Genomic DNA, 23,373 nt, shown 5'->3' with positions numbered 1-23,373 from the left:
AGGCATAAAAATTTACTTCATATGAAGAATAATAAATGTAAATATAAACGTATTAATAATGAAACCAAATCCATCATCTAATTTATATTTAAAGCTACTTTAAAGTTATTTATGTATTAACAATAGAGCAAATTTATAAGGTGAAAGGACTGCTTAGAGTGCCAAACCCACACCTTTTTCACAGACATATTGACATGGCATAGTAGGAAAAGCAGGCGTTACTATTATTATTGCTCGGTTCTGCTCAGGAGTTCCATGACATTGAGACAGGATGTTGAAACTGAAGCAACTAAATGGAATTCTGACATTATTTACAGCAGCACGTTTCCTACGGTGACGTGGAAAAAGTATTCAGATGCCTTATTTAAGTAAATGTACTAATAACACTGTGAACATTACTCCACTACAAGTAAAATTTTTGTATTCAAATCTTAAGTAAAAGTACAAGTACCATCATCAAAATGTATTTAAAATTTCAAAAGTAAAAGTACTCATTGGCCCCCACTCAGATTGTTTTATATATTCCAATTATATTTGGATTATTATTACTAGTGCAGTGCCTGTAGGAAGTATGTATTCTTCTGCAACTCCATAAAACACTTCGTTATATATAATATTCATATTCTCTGGAATCTATAAGTATATTATTGGAAAATCGAACCTTCTAACGCACACAGATTAGATGAGTCAGGGTGGAAATCCAGAGTGAATTGTGTTACTGACCAGGTGTAGGCCTATCACACAATGGGGCGGAGCTCCCCTAAAAGGCGCCCGATCGGAAACGGTGCAATGCTGCAACGTGTCCTGCGTAAATAATGATATTTTGATAAACTAATTCAAAAATCAAGGATGCACACCTTCGTGACATGCACAAGCCACATACGAAATCTTAGGTCAGTCTGACTAACGGTCAGCGAGATATGCCCTAGACACACAAACACACACTACTTGCTTTTATAGATAGATTATTGATGCATTTATGTAAGCGTTTCAATTTTCTTAAGATGGGGCTCATTAGAACTACTTAATATAGTGACATGAGGTTTAATTTTAAAAATGTCCTATCACTTGTTAATGTTAAATCTCGACCTAAAGCTAGCAGCTAAATGTAGCGGAGTAATAAGTACAATATTTGCCTCAATGTAGCTGAGCACAAGTATAAAGTTACATAAAGTGGAAATACTCAAGTACAGTACTTGGGTAAATGTACTTTATAGTATAGTATAGTAGTAGTTATATTCCAACACTGGACATGTTAAAATGTCACGTTAAAAATGCATTGTCACCTAACTGCAGTCCCTCTACCGTACACAGCAAAGTAGCATTTTTAGCTCATTGTATTGATGCTACAGCCTATAATGTAACCGTTAGCTATATAGCTATGAGATACCAAGATAAAGACTGACTCCTTTTAATAATATTTGTCATTTAGTTTTAGTCTTAGGTTAGAATGAGATATATTTGAATTAATCAGGTAGCCATTGCGGCTAACAGTAGCTCGTTGACTTAGATATTCACTGGGATAGATGAAAGTCTCCTGTCAACTCTGCCTGGTCAAGGTTTTTTAAAACATTAAATTAAACATTTGATAGTAGATGTTGAACTTGCTAAGGGCACAGTCACACATGAAGTTCACCAATGTTGAACTTGCAAATGTTTTATTCACTCACTTCGCTCACATAGAATGTAAATGAACCGGAGGCGAATATCCATCAATGTTAATTTCGTGGGTGTGTGACCATGCCGAAAGACAAATTAATCAACTCCTCCTGCTTTGTCCTAATGCATCACAGAGGACTCCTGGGGAAAATAACCCAACACCAAACACCACTCCAACAAGAATTCTCATTTTATTGACTAAATCTCAGTTTACAGGAAGACAGTTGTATTGCAAAGACAGAACCGGATACGAGCTCTAGTGCTGTGGTCATCTACTCACTAAAACTCCATCAAAATCATGATGCTTTAAAATATGTCACTGTACAGAAAGACACTGGAACTCCGTTACAACACATTACGTTATGGATGAAGTGAGGAGGCAGCAGCGACTGATTCAGGTGTAGCGAGGAAGAAAGGGGAAAGTGACTTGTGGCTAAAGCGAGTTTCACTTAAAGTCTAGTCTGGTGGTGTGACTCATCCTTCCTCCCAGGTCGGGTGTCCTCAGCTGCAGCGGATATTGGACGCAAGCTATATTTCACCACAATACCAAAATATCAGTTTCTACATTCTGTTTTTTGGTGTTGTCGTTGTTTTATCAAGCAAAAATCCACTTGGATGAAATTATGCCAAGATTATACTAAAAATCTACTGTTTTCTTTCATTTTTTGTCTAAATTTCTTGCTGTTAATTGTTTTTCAGATGTAACATCATGCCCATTGTATCGTAGAAATTTTTGAAGCAACAAGCTAAATTATCTCACGCAGATTTTAGTGGCGGAGCCAAACAGTTTTCGTACAGGTGGTTGTAACCATTGTTAACTTTGGCACAGTAATCTGTTTCTTTTTCAGTTTTCAGTCAATAGTCACTATTTTGGATTTTTTTTTCACTTAGTCTGGCAACAGTTACCGCCAAATGAGCACCAAGCTTACAATACACCATTAAAAATAATATTTAACTTTAGTGGACATTGGGAGAGGTTCATCTTGTGGTCTGAAATAATAATAAAACCATGAAAAAAAGTATTAAACGTAAGGTTTAAAAGCAAGTAAAAATTTCAGAATAAACTCAAATACGGTACATGTGCAAAAAATCCTGTACCTTTGCAACTTTGAAAAGTTAAAGATACCCGGCGGTGTTCTTGGCCAGAAGTAGCTTCTTTCACAAGTGGGTTCCCATTTGTATATGTGTGTGTGTACTCACACACGTGAGTAGCACTGCTCACATCCTGTCATCAGTTTTAGTCTATCCCTCTTACAATTAGTGGCAGTAACTCATCAAGAAATGTAGCAATGTACCCACATACCAAGATATGTTTTCATTAGGACTCCACAGGGAACCTTTAATGTAAGTGTTGCACAATATAAAAAAAATGTCAAGCTAATTTAGTAATTTGAAGAACAGAAAAGTGATGACCAATGGGGTTTCTATTCTGGCCACCAGAACTTTGAAATTTGAACTACCATTTGAACATGATAAAAAAAAGGATATATTCAATCTGTAATGATTTGACCGGATTTAAAGGGTCCTCTGCTCCCAAGGTCCTATGTCCCCAGAGACCTATGTCCCCAGTGTCCTATGTTCTTAACGTCCTATGTTTCCCAGGGTCATATGTTCCTAGGGTCCAAGATTACAGTGGAAGAGCCAGAAAATGGCATGTAATTATCTCTTCTTTTATTTTATTTTTTAAGTGAAAGCCCTTGAGGCCATTACTGATCACCCCTTGGCTCAGCCACTGCCCGACTTACAGAAGAAACTAAATAGTTTGTGAGGATGGACCGAGGTTGCAGCGGTATGAAGGGATATCTTGGTCTCACGGTATCACAGTATACATTATAACATAATTATTGAAATTTATACCATGGTGTACCGCGATACCGATATATTGCTGCAACCCTAAGATGGATTTTTGATAGACTTTAAATAGATCTGGGAAGAGTGAAGGAGATGTAAAACAGTGGTTGATGGGGGGAAACAGTAGAAAAAGAATGACATGATGAGGTAATGTACAGGCCTGTGTCATCTCGCCTTCATACAGTCATGTGAGACGCCTCCCCGGTTGAATGTGATGTACTGGAGCTTACACAGTAAACGCAGCAGAGCCAGTGCTGCTTGCAGCTGGCTGACGGAGAGAAAATAACACGGCTACAGTGTCTGTATCAGGACTATCCTTTGTTCCGAGTCAGAAGGCTGCCAATGAGGTCAGAGATTGTCACAAGATGTAGTAATTTGCATACTCACTGGCTGATCCTGGAGCAGCTTTGATGAACATGATCCGAATGGTTTCTGTAAGGGCTGTACTGAGTTTAGCTGATCCTCAGTCAGGCAGATCCTAGCTGAGGCTACTGACTCTCACAAGATAAAGAAACATGTTGTTTGCAGCTATACTACATCTACTACAGCTTGTGACAGGAGAAACACTGAGCAGGTTTTCACAACAGAGCTTTAGCACATACAAGTTCATGCAGATTTATGTCTGAAAGCAACACACGAAACGCCCATTCCTATGCGTGATCCAATGTTTTTTTCTTCAAATTATTTAGGTAATATTGAGTCAAAGAAAGGGATGGATTACTTTTTTTCAGTTAAATTTAACTTGGTATTAAAAAAAAATATCTACGCCACACTATTTCACTAAAGGTGGCGATTCAGAAGCAAAAATTACATCATTTAAATCCCTACCGGTGGTTTAAATTCAAGCCTCTCGCTCTATGTCCTCATGCTTTGCTTTTTTTCTGTTCCTGAAGGTGGTGAGATGAGCACATGGCATTAATAGCAATACAAATACAACACACTGAATAGAAACTAATTATTGTTCCGATTTTTTTAGCCCTAGTATGTCTCAAGAGATCATGACGGCAATATTCACTCAGGGACATAATGCAAGAAATTGTGCTACGGCAAAAGTTCCACATCACGACATTTTTACGTTACTTTTTTATCGTATTTTTTTGGAAAGCCGGTTTAAATTCTTCGTAAAGGTAAGTTTGAGCTACTTGTCATGCAATTTATAAAAGGTGACTCTTTAACATCTTCTGTGATTCTTTTTTTCTTCAGGTTGAATTGAAAATGCTAAGTGATCATTTCTCTTTTCTTTTCAGACAAAACATTTCTGCTAAAAGTTTCGAAGAAAACATGAGCAATACAAACTGAATTTTGGGAAAACGTTTCAAAGAAAACCAAAGCTATACAAAATGAATTTAGAGAGTGAGTAGAAAATAGTCTTTGAACGTGAAGTAGATATGTTTGACATGAAGAACAGAGACATTATAAGCCTTCACTCAGACGCTCATGGACATACTGGTTTACGCAGTAAAATATTCCGTCTGAAAACCGTTGCTCAAACCTCATACGTGATGAACAGTTCTATCATACCAATATGTACAGCAGCCAAACAAATCAAAGTGGATTTGGCAAAGCAATGCCAGAACACCAAAATACAATGTGAAGTTGAACAAATAACAAAGAAAGCTGCTTTACAAAAAAACAATAGAAAAAATAGAGTGTGTAGTCTTTTTAGATTCAAATAAATAATAAAATTCTCAAAGCAAAATAAATCCACTTCTTTTGGATTCAAACACACGAAACACACAGTAGTACACACAACAAACACACTCACACTTTCACATTTTTTTTGTTACACATGAAACATTTAAAACCACCGCTTGCTCGTTTTTGTCTCGCAAGGTATGTCCTTGAACTGTCTTCAAAAATACAAATCCCTTGTCCCTTGGCTTCATTTCGTCAAAAATGACCCCCGGTCACGTTCTGAAGAGATCACACAGCACTCTGCCACTTTTGTGTCTCTATTTGCTTTTTTTGCTGGAAGTATTGCTTTAAGAAATACATTTTGGTCTTATTTTCGGATGGTTTTAGTGACAGAATCTCTAGTGGAAGCAATTTTTCATTTTTCCTCTGGGTTTCACAAAACTGATCATTGAAATCAAAGTGTGAATGGGGCTTCTCATGGAGACTCCAATTCGACCAAAAACCCTACCTCATGAGGAATGTATGCACTCTACAAATACTCTCTTCCATGTGTGCTCTTCCTTTCCCCAGATGTTTAGAACAGGATACGTGTTAGTACTCATTGTCTGTTTGTTTCTTTTTCCATGCATGCACATCTATGTGGTTGGATGAGAGGTATAAAAGTGTGTAGCAGTGAGTCTGTGACAACATCAACGTTCTAACGCTCTCAGACGCAGATTTCAATGGGCGTCGCCACCAGCATGCGGCCGCCTGGTGAACTGTTTTCTCGCGGCATTCGATCGTAACTGTTGGTGGACGACACGGAGCTGTTGGTGGAGACGGACACGAAGTGGTGGCCGCCACCTGGTTCCATCATCCCGCCTTTAGCCCCGCTGCCGCTCCCCCGATCCACCGCCACCGGAGACATGGGAGAGAGAGGAGACAGTGGGGAGAGAGGAGATAAAGTCTGCTGCTTCATTCTCTCCACTAGGAGCTCCTCGTCCTCCTCTCCGGATGAAGATGATGAGATAGTGCCATCCACCTCTCCCCGCCCCCCTCCTCCTCCTCCTCCTCCACCTCCACCTCCGCCGCCAACCCTCTCCCCACCACCTCCGTTATTGCCGTTGCCATTGTTGTTGTTGTTCTCTGCGTCCAGCATCCAGGAGTGGCTGAAGTACCCGAAGACCTCTTTGACGGAGCAGCGGCGGTCCTGTTCCACAGAGAGCAGCCGGCGGAACATGCGGAGGGCCTGCTCGGTGAAGCGCCTCCACTGGGACGGCACCGTGGTCGTCCTCCTCCTCTGCCAGCGGATGAACTCCTGGTAGAAGGAGTCGGAGGGCAGCGCCTTCTCCCAGGGGAAGTTACCGGTCAGCATGCAGAAGAGCAGCACGCCGAAGGCCCAAACGTCGGTGCTGTAGTCGACGCAGAAACCCTCGTGGCGGGACACGTCGCAGAGCTCCGGGGCTGTGTAGGGGATGGTGCCACTCACCTGCAGGGGAAACTCAACAGGTCAACACCGCGGGTGACACATGACTGAATTCTAGAGGTTAAAACCCCGTTCAGACCTGGTTCTGGGTGAACCGATCACAAGTAGACCGCTCTAAGTACACGTGTGAACACACTCAAGACGCATTCAGGACACATTCAAGATCCAGTGGTTCAGACCAGATTCAGAGGTCCCCCATATTGCCACATTATTATTTTTTTCAAAGATATTTTTAGGGGCATTTTGTAGCTTTATTGACAGGAGAGATATTGAGAGTGAAAGGGGGAGACAGAGGGGAAGACATGCGGGAAAAGGCTCCGAGCCGGATTTGAACCCGGGCCGCCCGCTTACGAGGACTGGGCCTCTGTGGTATGCGCTCTACCAGGTGTGCCACCGGGAATGCCCTGGCCACATTCTTTTAGCAGTATGTACACTAGTCGTTCCCAACCTGGAGAGTGGGACCCTTAGTGGGGGTGCGTGGAGTTATAAAAGGGGGGTTGCGGTAACACTAAACGTGAATATTGCATAGTTCTGCACTGCTAGCTAAATGTAAACGAGTGTGTAAAAAGCCTACAAAGTTGACCTGAAGCAGATGATGAATCTACGCCAAACCTCACCACTACCATAAACAAGATAATATGACATAATATAAAAGTCCTTTCTGGACCATTGGCTTCATTAAAGAGAGAGCCCAGACAGACAAGAACTCCCTGCTGTATTTCTCATGTCACAGAAACCACTGAGACTGAGTCTTCTGTTTTCGATTTTATCATACTGTAATGATGTAGGTGTTTTTGTTCCGGGTCTCTGCACATATCTTTCACTGCCACCCACCCGGTGCACTCCTCCTGGCTCCCTGACACTCTGCAGGGGCCGCCATTAGACAATAACTCTATATTTTTATAGTGGTAGTTACAGTTTAGATTTAGATTAATGGATGCCTGCTTTAAGGCAAATTTGAGACAAATTTGTGTTTTGTGGTTCTTAACTAATTACAATAAAATTTAACTAAATTGAATTGGATAGTTTTAGGTTCATGAAATGTACCTGAATACTACAAATATGTAGGGTAATATGCTGCAATGACCGCTGCATTAGCTGTGTGTTTACTCCATGTTTATGTGCACATAGAGCGAAGAAGTGTGATTCAAAGGTAAATGGTCACTCAAGACACATGTGGAAACGTTCTTCAAGCTGTCCACTTGTGATCAGATCACCCTGGACTTGTTAATGCCAGGTCTGAACAGCATCATAGACAGAAATATTACTCACTCTTTTCACAGGTGAGCCAGCTCTGCGAGTCATTCCGAAATCTGACAGCTTGACCTTACGGCACTCTCGGTCAAAAATAAGGATGTTTTCAGGCTTGATGTCCCTGTGGACCAGCTTCTTACAGTGCAGGTAGTCTAGAGCAATGGCTACTTGGTGCACACAGCGCTTTGCCACCGCCTCAGGGAGACCAACCTGAAGGAAATGGACAGAAGGAGAGAGTGTAACACAATATGGTATAAACACCAATAAATGATCTACAGCTGTGTATAAACTGATCCCCTGTCCAATTCGATGGACATACCTTTCCTAGGATGTCTAGATCTATGATTACTGTCATCTGGCTGCACCAAATGCAAAGACTGATTTGATTGGATTCCAATAAGCCAATCAAAGTGTTTCACATCATCTAAAGTTGACAGAATGAGCCACACCCATAAGTAATGGTAAATGGACCTGCACTTATATAGCGCTTTTGCGACCACTCAAATCGATTTACACTACAGACTGCGCTCATTCACCCTTTCACACACACATTCATACTGGTGGCAGAGGCTACCCTAAACGGTGCCACCTGCCACCATTGGGAATTCATTCACACACCGATGAACGCAGCATCGGGAGCAATTTGGGGTTCAGTATCTTGCTCAAGGATACTTCGTTATGTAGGCTGCGACGGTCAGGGATCGAATCACCAACCCTCTGGTTGGGGGGCTAAGTGTGGCCAACCATGAAGCGGAGGAAGCGTAAGGCACATTTGATCTAATATTCATATTGAATTTGTGTTCTTACTCATGCATGCCAACATATCCGGTTGTATGACAGACGGAGTACCTGTGGAGGAATGATATCGAAGAGGTCCCCTGCCAGAGCGTACTCCTGTGCGAACACATAGTAGTCGTCTGTCTCGAAGGCGATGCCGAACATGTTGATGATGAAAGGGCAGGGAGACAGGTAGAGCGAGATGCTGTACTCCCGCAGGAACGACTTCAGTTTGGTTGTCTTCTTCTTCAGGAACTTCAGTGCCATTTTTGTACCTAATGGGGGGGAATATTGTGTTTTTTGTTTGCTTATTTTAGAGCAGTGGGATATTTTTTGTGTGTGTGAACGTGTGCCCTCACCTCTGATCTTGTGGATGACCAGGTCCACCTTGCCGTAGGTGCCCTTGCCTAGTTCCCTGATCACCTCGTAGTACTTGTTGACCTCCAGCCTCTCCAGGTTCTGGGCTGCGATCAGCTGCAGCTCGTCCAGGATGTCCATGTTTGCTCTAGATACCAGCGGAGAGGAACTCATGTTGGGGACTGTTTTAGGGGATGGACCGGGAGAAAAATCTTGGGAACGGACGTTCAAGTGGGACAGCTAACAGCTGATGTCACTGTAGAGAAACAGGAGAGGACACACATTTTTTAATGACTTGATTGTAAAATATGATAATTATTATCAGTAGTGGTGGCATGGATTATTGGATGGGCACAGGCTCAAAGTGTCAAGGCTCCCCCTGGACAAAATGTCTCTCAAGGAGACACCTACTAGCCAGGAAGGGGTCAAAATAAACACAAAGAAACAGAAAAAGACTATAAAGAGATGCAAAATAGTTGCAAAGAGACACAAAATGACTACAAAGAGACAACAACTCATAGGACACAAATTACTTCAAAGAGACACAAAATGACAACAAAGAGACAACAACTACAAACACACAAATTACTTCAAAGAGACACATCTACAAAGAGACTTGACTTCAAAGCTATACAAAACAACAATGATGAGACACAAAATGACCATATAGAGACATAAAACAACTACAAAAATACACAAAATGACTTCAAAGAGACACAACTACACAGAGACACAAAATTACTTAAAAGCAATAGAAAACAACCACAAAGAGACACAAAATGACAACATAGAGACAATAATTAACTACAGAGATGCAAAAAGACACAAAATGACTCAAATAAATGCAACTAAACTACAAAAACACCAAAACAATTACAATTACAAAGTGACATAAAATGACCACAAAGATGCACAAAAAAACACAAAGAGACAAAAAACAAATAGAGACGGATAACAACTACAAAGGGACAATAAACAACAACTATAAAGTCTGTATGTCGTGATCCTGTGAACCCTGGACAGGTCACCAGACTATCACAGGTCTCACAACCACTCACGCTCTCATTCACTCCTATGGGCAATTAAGAGTCACCTATTAAACCTTAGCTGCATGTTTTTGGACTGTGGGAGTCGGAGGAGCCGGTGAGAACCGAAAACATATACCATAAAACAATAAAGTGAAATCCATTGTCACTGTGTTTAAAGTATGGAGGTCTTTATTAATATCCCCCTTTCATTTTATATTAAAGGATGGAAGAAACTTATAACGTGCTGCCGTGGGATGTAAATATCAGTGTATTAGTGATATTTCTGTTGTTTTTTCAAGGTCAACGCTGAACAACAAGCCTTCACATTCTGCTGCTCTGATCTGCAGTGTGATAGTCACTGAAAATGCTAATTATCTGCAGTGAAGGCTTAAGTAATTCTAAATGCTACTCGCCAAGGGGAATGCCAGAGCTGAGCTGTGAGCTGAGTCACACACACACACTCACACACGCACACAGCCAATAACAGTCTTTTCTAGCAAATCCATTCCTTGCTGCAGTGTGATTATTTTTAGTGATTGCTTTCTTCTTTTTTTCCTCTTGAGCAGCGATACCTGCCAATTCCTGACCCTCACTCCATAGATCCAAGCACATGTGCAAGAAATATATGAGGTGCGCACACACACACACACACACCTTCAAAATACACACTTATTACATAACCTGAAGTGCTGGAAAGTAGCTCCTCTCCATCCCTGAGCAGACACTTGTGAGAAAACCTTCCTGCTCACAGCAAAATCAGAAACGAGGTAAATCGTTTTCCACCGTCTAGCTTCGGGACGCAGACAATAACTAAATGAGTGGAGCAGCTGTCATAACCTGCTTCATGACGTTAAGTCACCAGCTACGTGACAAAACACACACAAACACCAGCGTAAGTACCTTGTCATCCCCTCCATAGGTCTCTGTGTTCCTCTGTGGGAGAGTAATGTTTTTTGTGTGAAGCGGACTGGAAGAGCGGTTGACACCAGCAGGTGAGGAGGGATGAGTCAGTTTGGGTGATAAATGGCAGCGCACAGAGGATGTACTGTACCTCTCTCCCTCCCCTCGGACACATGCAATAAACACACACACACACATGCACAAGAGTGAGGGCGGAGGGTTGTAAACAGAGAAGGCCATTTGTTTCTGTCCAGGATCAGAAGTGCTTACCGTGGCACTGCAGCATGTATGCAGCATGTGTGTGTGTGTGTGTGTGTGTGTGTGTGTGTGTGTGTGTGTTCTTGTACTTCCTACATAGTGAGGACCGGAACACGTTTTTGACCAACAGAATGAGGACATTTTTATAAAGTGAGGACATTTCGGCCGGTCCTCACTCCTTTAAAGGCTTTTTTTCAGATTTCACACTTTGTTTTAAGGGTTAAAGGTTACAAGTAGGTTTATGTTAGGGTTAGGGTTGGGCTTTCAGTTGTGATGGTGAAGGTTAGGGTAAGGGTACAAGGTTATTATAGTTTTGGGTTTTTTTAAAGATATTTTTTTGGCCATTTTTGGGCTCTATTGATAGGACAGAGTGAAGGGGGAGACAGAGGGGAAGACATGCAGGAAAGGGCTCCGAGTCGGATTCGAACCCGGGTCGCCCGCTTACGAGGACAATGCCTCTATGGTACGCGATCTACCAGGTGTGCCACCGGGAACGCCCCAAGTTAACAAAAATGAAACGAAATAACGAAAACTAGAATTGAAAAAACATTTTCGTTAACTGAAATAAAAATAAAAATGAGAGTTTTAAAAAATGATAACTGAAACTGTATTATGTGGTTACAAAACGAACTAAAATTATAGTGAAAATGTCACTTTGGCAACTTTTTTCATACATAATGAAGATGATAAGGCAAAGGAAATAAAGGCAAAAATTACTGGGACCTCTTTTACTCTGGCACCCAACAAATAGCCCATTACAAAAAACTGAAACTAATAAAAACTAAACTAAAACTAGCAAACTCACTCTAAAAACGAATTAAAACGAACTGAATTTGAAACAAAAATTCACAACCTAATTAAAACTAAAACTAATGAAAAATTCAAAACTATTCTAACCTTGCAAAGGAATTCACTATTACAATGAGGGCCCTCACAAAGATAGAAGTACAAGAATGTGTGTGTGTGTGTGTGTGTGTGTGTGTGTGTGACTTCATCATCATGTTTCTAAATCAGTACTATCATTTAAACATCAGCTTATTGTAAAGGGAACTGTGAAACCTCAAAGTAAATACTTGCTTGATTGGTTTCTCTATTGGCATTTTCATTATCACCTCCACCAAGGAGCTTTTATTTTCAGTGTGTTTGTCAGCAGGATTACACAAGAACTACCGGCCCGCTGTTCATGAAACTCAGTGGAAGCATACAGCACGAGCCAAGGAAGATATTCAACACGAGATAGGGCGTTTGCTGCATTCGCGTGTCGGTGCAAAAATCTAAAATCTAAAAAGTGTCTTGATCATATGTCAATGTCCGACTGATCCATTGAAACTTTTATATGCAGTGTTTTATAATGTTTTATTATTTCTAACTCACTCAATGTACATTTTTTTCTCTATGGTTTTCTCACCCTTTTCATATTTGTGTTGCGTCTCTTTTAACTTTATTTTTTGTGGTCGTTTTGTGCCTCTCTTTTGTAGTTTTATGTCTGTGTGTTTGTTTTGTATGTCTTGGTTGTTGTTTTGTATTTATTTGTGATTGTTTTGTGTCTCTTTGTAATAATTTTTGGTCTTTTTGTGGTTATTGTTTTTCAGTGGTTGCTTTTCCCCTTTTTCTTAGTAGTTGTGATTCTATTTGGGGTCTCTTTGTGTTTTTGCAGCCTTTTTGTAACTTTTGCAGTTGTGCGGGTCTCTTTGTGTCTTTTCTTTGTGTCATTTGGAGACATCTTGTACGTAAAAACTGGAGGACTTTAACACTTTATCACACAACGTCTGGGACCACCATTTATTATTTTGTTATTAAAAGACATAGATGATCAATAGAAGCAGTAAATTGGCTGGTTTGATCAGATTCAAGTTGGCACATCCGTGACACTACATTCTCTGGATAGTTACAACAATCAGTCACTTTTTAGTTTTCATTATTTAAATGGCACAAATGTATCTAAATATTACGTTATAATGTCATAAATTACACCCACAGTTCTAATATGAGGGGGCATTCAGAGTGAAAAGCAACATTTCCAATAAGCTGAGAGTCTGTAATGAGTTCTGTAAGCTCCAATAACATTTAGGAGATGCTACGTTTTTATCGTCAAGCACTCCGACCTGACGACACACACACACACACACACACACACACACACACACACACACTGTCTCTTTACCTGTCTTTATGCTCTCTGTTCTGTGTTGGCAGCTCAGATGAACATCCACGTGTGTATCAGCCTGTGTGTGTGTGTGTGTGTGTGTGTGTGTGTGTGTGTGTGTGTGTGTGTGTGTGTTTGTATTTATCACAAAGAGAGCTCAGCTGCATCTGTATTTATATCGAAGCAGCATTAGACTGAGAGCTGAATGAGTCATCAGGTCAGGACAAACGTCGGCTCTCCATGTGGAGAGGAAGTCTGCCATCCCACTCCTACTGTGTGTGTGTGTGTGTGTGTGTGTGTGTGTGTGTGCAACACATAAGCTCAGTGTTAACAATAGAGGTAACTCAATGCACAACTAGCCGCATTTCACAAGCATTTCACATCCTTGGTAGAAACAACTGCAGAGCCAATGATTGGACAGCACCCTCCGAGAGCTCAAATGTGATTGGATAGAAGAACTGGGATGTACACGATGTCCTCAAACAACATTTACCCTGCAGCAAAGGTGGATAAGTGCAACATTATTCATATTACAATGTCTAACGCACAGTTAGACAGTATGTTCTAATAATGGACGCATTGTTTTCAATGCTCTGTGGTCCATTAGGTATTTGATGTTGTGTGCATGATTTTCCTTGTTTGCATAAAAATAAAAATATATATTTTTTCATGTCTGTGACACAGATACACACTGAAAACTGTAGTGAAAGGTGCAATTGTGTTGGAGTGTATATTTCATTTATTTATGAAAACAAAAGTTTATCAAGTTGAAATAAAAGTTAATTGTATTTTTTCTCCTATTTTTGTACAGTCTACTTGTGCTGTAACTGTATTAATAATAATAATACTTTCAATTTATATAGCGCTTTTCTGGATACTGAAACACGATTTACATAAAAGGAAAAAAATAAGATTTATATATATATATATATATATATATATATATATATACATTTTCTGTTATTCTTTGTTTTCTGCCCAGGGACTATAGATGAAAATTAAAAATATAAAAAATAAACACTGTTTATGTATTATTGCATTTTGTTTCGTACTGCATCACTATATTATAAATAATGCAGCACATCACTGTTCCCTAAAGCAGTGTAGATGCTTCTTATTTTTAATGACAGCCTCATTTGTTATCATTAGTGCTGAAGCAATTAGTTAAATAATCAATCATGTGATAAACAGAAAATGAATCAACAACAATTTTGATAATATTAATTATTGTTTAAATAATTCATCAAGCACATGCTTCTTCCTGCATCATAAATGTGTCAGGGCTTCAGTCTGTTGTATTGTAAACTGAAGACTTTTGGTTTTTACAAGCATTTTGAAGAAGTTTCGGACATTTTTACAGCTGTCCTGTCTTAGTCAATGAGTCGATGAGAAACTTTTCAAAATGCTTTTTTTCATGCACATGTCTGGTAAACACAAGATCTGTCAGCTAATCGACTGAAAATCTTGACAGTCAGATGCAAATATGGTTTAACCCTAAAAGAAATTCTAACAAAAGGTTTCTCAGTGGTTTACAGTAGTGTCAGATGAACTTAAAAACATACTGAAAGTTTGTTTACCAATCTTTGACTTCAAAAAACGCCCCATTATCAAAAATGGTGGCCGCCAGGTCTTACTCCTTTTATTTAGATTCCTCCTAGACCAGAAATACTGGTGCCTGATACATTTTTGCTCATGTAATATTGAGCATATTTGCATGACAGATAAGTGATTACAAGTACAATTATATATTAAAGCAATTGGTTACAAGCATATTTATGAGGAAAAATAAGTACAAATTCCCTTAAGTAATTGCATATTTCTGCTTTCTCATATCACTTTGCCTAGTGTTGGTGGCTTCCTGCCCATCTTGGACGCCATCTTGAAAATGACACCTTTCTAGTGGTCAGACTTGTCGGAATGTTATTAAAGACTTCTAATATTACAAAAAAAAACAGCTGAGAAAAATGTTGTTAGATTTTTTTAGGGTTAGGTGTTTTTTTTTCATATATGCTCGCGCCTATTAGTAAAGCATCAATAGATTAAAATCTGTTGATAAAAACCCAGCACCCGTACGCTGCCGCAGGCTTTCAAATGCAACGTAGTGGAAACAGACAAAAACACACGATGTTCCTTTCAAGTAACCAAAAATCCAGCCTCCCCCTCCTCCTCCCCCTCCTCCTCCTCCTCCTCCTCCTCCAACACTGACACTCTGTGCCACCAGGTTTAACACTCTGTGGAGCCAGAGCAGCGACCGGGGCCGCAGCTGACTAAATCCCAGACTGCTTATGCAACCAGCGGGCAGAGCTGATCGTCCGAACACATTCGCGAGCCAAGACGATGAACACAGCCATGTCCACCCCCGCTGATGCAGCAATGCTGCCCCCGAACAATTAGAGCCAACAATCTTCATCCCTTTTTCAATGACCTTTCAGTTTTCCTGACACACAAGCCGCAAACAAACACATTCCTGTTTCCCGTGTGAGGAGCAGCACAAACATGAAGCCATTACATTTTAAGCCCACGAGGATTTTCCTTCTGTTTACAAAAAAAGTGGCAAGACTGGTGCACACACATAATCAAAATGTGTGTGTGTGTGTGTGTGTGTGTGTGTGTGTGTGTGTGTGACCATGCATTGACAGGGAGTGGTGTATGGGAGAGAAAATAATGAGAGAGGAGAGACACAATGACAAGGAACGTTGAGTAGCAAAGTACCAGCAAGTGTGTGTACGTGTGTGTGTGTGTGTGTGTGTGTGTGTGTGTGTGTGTGTGTGTGTGTGTGTGTGTGTGTGTGCCCAATATCCCTGCACCACTTGTCAACAGTCCTACTGACATAATAGCAACTCAAATCCCTGGCGCCCTGATGATTGTCAGCCACATTTACAGCTGAGTCTAAAGGTCAGAGCAATAATTATGCAGACCTCCTGCTTCTGACCTCTGACCTCACTGTAATTAAACATCGAAAGCCTTTTCATTAACAAGTTGGCAATCCCTTATTCTGGCTTTGATTTTATACATGATCACAGCTACAAAATGACTCCTTAAAGACATTTTATACAGTACATATTTTCGTCCGAATAATTCGACAGAATTTTGATTTTGTGCATGAATGCTTACACACATCCTTGGAACATTAGCGCGGGAAATAAAAATGTGGACGCACCTTGATTTAAAAAAAGTTGTTGGAACAATGAGCAACTTTGTTCCAAATGATGTCATACCTGCAGGTCATAGGTCATAGCTAGCTGGCTGCCAAATTGGGGGAATGTATAAACAATATGGTTTCTCAACACCAAACGTACGACAACTATCACGACAACCAAATAAAAGACAAAATATGGCTTGCTCAGCAGCTGGGATATGATTAAGATGGCAATGCAGCTTACAACATAATATAGGAACTAATCAGACTTCAAAATTTGATGCTAACGCTAACTGTTGTGGCTAACTTTGTTTTGTGACTAACATAACGTTACCAAGTGCACACTGTAACCCAGCTACTGGGTGATCTCAAGCCATATTGTCTGGAGAGGTTTTTTATTGTGTGAAGCAGAAAAAATGTGGCAATGTGCATCATTTACCGTTGTGTGGAAAACATTAGGTTATTGACATAACCCCGGTTCTCTGAGTAGCATGAGTGAGTGTCTCACCATGGGGAACGCCTCCTGCCTAACCTCCACTAATATTAACCTATTCTAATTAGGGATGGGCATTTTAAGTAATTTCCATATTCTAGTAATTGCATTAAATTATTGTATAGTACTAGAGTGCTTGGGAAAAATAAAAAATATGTAAAAGAGTACAAAATGAGTTTTTGATTGGGTCTGAATTAACGAAGGTAATAAAAAAATTGGGTCTGTAGTCTTAGCCGAGAAGGCAAATGAGAAGGCATAACCTCTTTGGTTGCCTAATATTGTGTAGGTCTGCCAAACAGCTCTGACCCGTCGAGGCATGGACCCAAGACATTAGCAGCAGACCCTTTAGTAAGTTGGGAGGTAGGGCCTCCATGGATCTGACCTCGTCCTACACAACCCACAGAGGCTCAGCTGGATGGAGATCTGGAGAACTGTTCCTGATCCATGTTTGCAGTAAGATGGGGAGCATTACCTGCTGAAAGAGCCCACTGCCATTTATGGTAAATGGACTTCACTCCCAGCACCACATTGCCTTCTTCACATAGTGCTTCCTGGTGCCATCTCCTTCCCAGGGAAGCAATGCACACGCACCTTGCCGTCCACATGATGTAAAACAAAATGTGATTCATCAGATCTGACCACCTTCTTCCATTGTTCCCTGGTCCAGTTCTGATGCTTACATCTCCATTAAAGACACTTTCTGTAGTGATCAAAGGTCAGCATGAGAACTCTGACCGGTACAGCAAGCTGCGATGCTCTGTTTGTTCTGACACCTTTCTATCAGAACCAGCATCAACTTTTACAGCTATTTCTGTTACAGTAGATCTTCTGTTGGATTGGACAAGACGGCATTGCCTTCGCTCCCAAAAAAGCCCTGGACGCCCTTGAGCCTGTCAATGGTTCATCGGTTTTTCTTTGACCACTTTTGGTAGGTACTAACCACTGAAGACCAGGAACAGCCAACAAGACTAGATTTGCAGATTTGACCCAGTCGTCCAGCATCACAATTTGGTCCTTGTCAAAGTTGATCAGATCCTTATGCTTGCCCATTTTTCCTGCTCCCAGCTGACATTGGGCGAGAGACGGGGTACACCCTGGACAGGTCGCCAGACTATCACATTGAGACAGACAACCACAACAGACTGGAGTCAAACCGGCAACCCTCTTGCAGTAAAGCAAGAGTTCTAACCACTGTAGCCAGATATCCCAAGATAATCACCTGTCAGTGGTTAGAATGTCATAGTCACTAAAGGCACAGTTTGTAATATGTAAAGATAAGCCACTGCCCACCGTGGTAATTAGTCAAATTTAAAGGTGTTATTAAGTGTATATTGTCACTTTGGACAGAGCCGGGCTAGATGTTTCCCTGTGGTTTGAGTCTTTGTGCTAAGCTAAGCTAATAACCTCCTGGATCTAGCTCCCTTTGTAGCAAACAGATATGAGTGTGGTGCTGATCTGCCGTACTGCTCTCGGTTCAGCAAGGAAGTGAACAACTGTGAACAAAATCTCTTGAATCCAATATCATCTATTATTAACTTGGTGTTGTGATTATGCAACTATATCATGTTAGCATTCTATGTCTAACCCTGATCAAGCTGTAATTAAATCATAATGAATGAACTACTGAAGGTTTTCTTTTACACGTATGAAGGGTGTAACACATCTCTCCGTGGACGTCATCATGTCTCTCACATCTCTCTGTATAGAAGCAACATCAGGACATCTCCCCATTTTCCTGCAGCTGACGCCACCACCGCTGCCAGCGAGATGCCCGCCGGCGAGGACTGTTGAGCACCGGTCCGTCTATGTGACCTACATTGTGATCTGTGACTCATCATGCTGGTGTGTGTATCCTCTGTGTGTGTCTGCTTTGACGTGCCATCAAGGAGCTTAAAACCCACTTTGATCAGCTGTGTCTCAAGCTTATCACACACACACACACAACCAGATCCCACTGAGGCTCAGAATCCATAAAGCAATGGAGGATTACTCTAAATGTGTAATTAATTAACACTCTTACATTCATTAAATACTGTATTAGTGGTAAGTTTTCTCGGTGACAACAATGCAACATAACGGGTGCAAACACTTTGTCACAACCCCTTAATGCTCCTACAGAAAGCAGAGAATGGACTGCGCTGTGGCCCGGCCAGCACTGAAACCAGCATGTGGCAGAGCCGCTCAGGATGTAAACATTATGGTCTCTTATTATTCACCAGACATCCTCAGCTTCAGCGTTCTGTAACGCTACGTCATGTTGGTTCCCACCTGCAGTGTGTCCTCAGACTGCACCGGCTCTGAAGAAAATCACTGTCACTTAGTGTAACAGAGCTCCGAGCTGAGTGACAGGCAAACACACACACACACACACACACACACACACACACACACACATTCTCTGCTGCAGAAACCTGGCTGAACACAGGAGGCATGGTGGGGGTGTTGTGTGTGTGTGAGGGAGGGAGGGGTGCAAGAGGTTGTGATCCATTTCACTTAGAAATATAATCTAAAATGCAGCATTTCTGTTGTTTGCTCTGGATGAATGGGATAACACAACACACACACCACAGCTTTGTTTTCAGTGTGTGCTGCTGCACAGAATGGGCCCAATCGATCATGCTCTGAATACAAGAAAACACAGAGTAAAACATCCCAGTTATTGCACTGATGGCTGTGCAGTTTAATGAGTCAGATGCAGGTTAGCGAGGGTGCAGGTGAGGAGAGATGAAGCGTCAATCCGGGGTTTTTTCGGCTACTCACCCTTCAATTGGTGCCCATATGGAGGCTGTGGAGACCGCCCTGTCAGTCCAGGCTGCTGGTAAACACACGGGATGATCTGAGCGCATACTAAGGCCAGGTGAGCCGGGAGAAACGCCTGGTCTCGGGGTCCAGTGGGAAGCCTCGGTGCAGCCGTGTGACGGTGGATGTGTTGCCGAGCATCCTGCAGACTCCTCCGGCTCTGCGTCCTATTGTCTCCGCATCGCTCTGTCCTCTAGGATGGGAGGAGAGGAGAGGAGAGGAGAGGAGGAGAGGGGAAGCAGCAGAGGAGAGGAGCGCCAGTAGTGAGGCGAGGAGGGGTTGGGGAGGGGGAGAAAAGCCCTCCCCCTCTTCTCCGCTCTGGCCAATCGCAGCGCTGCTCCGCCGGGAGCCGCCGCTGCTCGCTGTCTCCGTACAGACTATGCTGCATTCAGGGGCAGTGGGAAATGTAAAATGGATGCAGGGGTGTCAGGTCAAAAACGCTACACCCATGGGTTCATTATGAAACAGTGGGCCCCTGGGCACAGACATGTAAAAGACCCACCACCTCACCAGACTTTACAGATGTTTAGCCTGTTTTTTGGTGTTGGTTTTGTGTCTCTTTGGGATAATTTTGACAATTGATAATTCTACTTCTTAAAGGAACACTCCACCGTTTTTTCATATTAAAACATGTTATTCGGGTAAGTAAGACGAGTTGATACAGACCTCTTGCGTCTCAATGCGTGCACTCAATCGCCCTGGCGCGCGGAGCTACTTGGCTAGCACTTAGCTTAGCCCAGTTCATTCATTAGGACCCAAACAGATGGACAGTTAGAAGCGACCAAACTCCTCCACGTTTTCCCTATTTAAATACAGCTACACGAGTAGTTAAACGACCAAGTATGGCGACACAAAATAAAACGTGGCGCTTTTCGAAGCGGATAAAAAGGATAACTATAATGTATGGCGGAATAGCACTTGGGAGCACTTCGACTCGGCGCAGTAATATCATCCTCCTGAGGGGAGAAGATTTTTCAGGAGTGATGATATTACTGCGCCTAGTCTTGCGTCTCAATCTGTATCAACTCGTCTTACTTACCCGAATAACATGTTTTAATATGAAAAAACGGTGGAGTGTTCCTTTAAAGAACCATCACTAGCACTTATTGTTGCACTAACAGCTCTTAACGCTCTTATTGCTAAATTACTAAATTAAATTAAATTTCGTGGCTCTGGCGTGCTCAGGATGTTGTAGTATATTTTATGTTACACATGGTATATTTTATATTAATTATTGTAATATTGTAATATAAGTGTTCTGCTTTACTAAAGACGCCACAGTCTGACCTTTTGTTCAGAACAGAACTGTAACAACTGGTTCAAACCAGAATAATGAACTGTAAAGATCTGGGAGTTGTCAGACAGTAGAGTCGTTGGAATTTGAATATACACAAGTATAGGTTGTATCCTTTTAAGGTTATAAAGTAGATTTAGCAGCGTGCTTGTGCTCGTTCCCGCTGCGTTGCGTATGGGCTGGAACATTCAAATTAAATGATCTTACACACAGACAGAAAAGGCAGAGAGAACTGAGGGCTCCGTTGGACTCGGGACACCTTTTTTCAGCAGCCTTGAAATTGACAAAGTTCTCCTCCGCTGTACCTAGGCAGTGTATTCTGATAATAAAGAAAACTAAAAAGGAACTTCGACTTGGTCTTTAATCCACTTTTCTCACTCAGAGAGGTAGTAAATTTACACTACAATGTCCATTGAAAGGGCTTCCAAGAGGGCAGTTTTGCTGTGTTTTTCTTTCCAACATGAGGGCAACTGGATGGGGAATGGCCCGCCCTGCTCCCACTCTGACTCACTTCATAATCGTGTTTGTTCTAAGCCTGCTTTTTTTGCCCACTTAATATCTATTTATGCCTGTCATCTGATTTTGTATTGTTTTGCCTGCAGCTTTTCATACTGCTGTCTCTGCCTGGTCTTCCTTGCAAAAGATAGTTAGATAACAATAAATACAATGTAGTGAATAATCCAATTTAATCTACTGAATGCATCCCTGTAAAAGAACTATCATGTCATAGGTTTCATTAAGTTATCCTTTCATATTACGAAATCATTTCTGGAGTCAGGTTTATGACAAAAGAGCTCTGACGTTGGAGTTTACAAGCCGTACATGAATGTCTCATAAGTCCAATACAGAGGAGGATGTTTGCAGTGCTGGAACAGTCCCACATCTAATATAAATGTGTCTTCTGTGAAAAAAACAAATATCACCTGGTAGTCATCTCTTTTCTGGCTCATGACTGTGGCTCAGAAACAAAACATCGGTACAATATTCAACTCTGAGGTCACACCACTGCAGCAGGTTAACAGTGATCCTATCTAACTTGATGTTCATTTTCTCTATAAGGTCATATTTTACCAGTCTTATATAACACTACAACAAACAGTCTATAGTTTTTATTTCGTAACACTAAATAACCCGTGTCTTGATCAGAAGTTTGCAGCGATTGGCTAATTTTGTATTACTTTGTCCTTCAGCGGTGCATTTCTCATGACTGATCCTTTGTACAAAACAGCCCTGTGGTTACCAAGAGGTTGCATCACAGGATGAAAATAGGAAGGTGCTGTCCCCGGAGGCTGTTTCTGATCTCTCCACCAACACTCATCACATGGGTAATAAGTGTCCTGTTTAGCAAAGATCACAAACAAAGACATAGACTGTGGTTGTAATATTGTGGATCGGGAACCACAGGGAATAAAAAAGAGGTAGGACATTTCTGTTTTGTTTTCATTAGTTTTTTTTCCCCACACAAAAAAAGCAATGATGTTAGATTGCCTTATTTCAGATTCGGGGCCGCATGATATTGGGAAAAACTTTCTTTTTCGCAATATATATTTTGTTATGAAAAAAAAACAGCCTACAGGAACTCTAGGGAGGTCCAGGGGAATCCTCTCCCTGAAGACAATTCTGTTGAATGCATCAATCTGTTGCACTTTGGGAGCAAAATTAAGAAGATGGTTCTATTAAAAACGCTTGTAAACAGTTTAATTATAAACACATTGGTTGTTCATCTATAGATATGAATGGTGATGACACAGCTGTGGAGAAGTTTCACAAGGACATCCTCCCACATCAATCAGCCGGCTCTAACCTGCTGAGTTGAATCCACACAGCAGACGGCATAGATCCCGTTGAAAATTGTAAAAATATTTACGGTAGGGTTGCAAAATTTCTAAAATTCTACTACAATTTCATTTAGCAGAAGCTTTTTTACAAAGCGACGTACATTTGAGAGTTCAGACAACACAAAGAAAGATGAAGTCGAAGACAACACACAAGTAAGTGCCGTGGGTTAAGTTTGACTCCAGTAGGACATAAGTGCTTTTAGGTAGTGTATACGGACAGTACAAACAGTGCTTGTTCTTTGTGTTATCTGTGTAGATTATGTCTGAAGGTGTTCATTCAGTGGCGGTTCTACACAGGGGCCTCCAGGGGCCACTGCCCCTGTGAAGAAGCCCTTGGCCCCTGCTGTGGCCCCTGTGTCAAATTAATAATAAAACAATTAACTTATAACGATGATTGACGGAACAATTCTGACCTATTTTTTGTTCAAACAATATTTCATTGTACACAAAAGGAACCCAGAATGTGTACATTGTGTAATA

General features: G+C 41.3%; 1 protein-coding gene across 1 annotated transcript; it reads right to left on the bottom strand.

Moving 5' to 3' along the window:
* Positions 1 to 1,831: 1,831 nt before the first annotated feature.
* On the bottom strand, positions 1,832 to 19,960 carry bsk146 (brain specific kinase 146). Its single transcript, XM_059324879.1, has 5 exons — positions 19,723 to 19,960; positions 9,001 to 9,254; positions 8,714 to 8,916; positions 7,883 to 8,074; positions 1,832 to 6,613 (listed from the first exon to the last, which is right to left on the bottom strand). The coding sequence occupies exons 2-5, from the start codon at positions 9,170 to 9,172 to the stop codon at positions 5,852 to 5,854; spliced, it is 1,329 nt and encodes a 442-aa protein (XP_059180862.1). The 5' UTR covers positions 9,173 to 9,254; positions 19,723 to 19,960; the 3' UTR covers positions 1,832 to 5,851.
* Between the last annotated feature and the right edge of the window lie 3,413 nt (positions 19,961 to 23,373).

Source organism: Centropristis striata, chromosome 21 (genome assembly GCF_030273125.1).
Source record: "Centropristis striata isolate RG_2023a ecotype Rhode Island chromosome 21, C.striata_1.0, whole genome shotgun sequence".
Classification (NCBI taxonomy): domain Eukaryota; kingdom Metazoa; phylum Chordata; class Actinopteri; order Perciformes; family Serranidae; genus Centropristis; species Centropristis striata.
The sequence above is the reverse complement of the archived record's forward strand: the minus strand, read 5'-3'. Positions and strand labels throughout refer to the sequence as shown.

Coding starts and splice junctions, on each gene's coding strand:
- bsk146 (XM_059324879.1), bottom strand. CDS start 9,172: ATGAGTTCCTCTCCGCTGGTATCTAGAGCAAACATGGACATCCTGGAC. Junction 8,075..8,713: donor TCGATATCATTCCTCCACAG/GTACTCCGTCTG, acceptor CATTTCCTTCAG/GTTGGTCTCCCTGAGGCGGT. Junction 6,614..7,882: donor CTGGCTCACCTGTGAAAAGA/GTGAGTAATATT, acceptor TTTCCCCTGCAG/GTGAGTGGCACCATCCCCTA.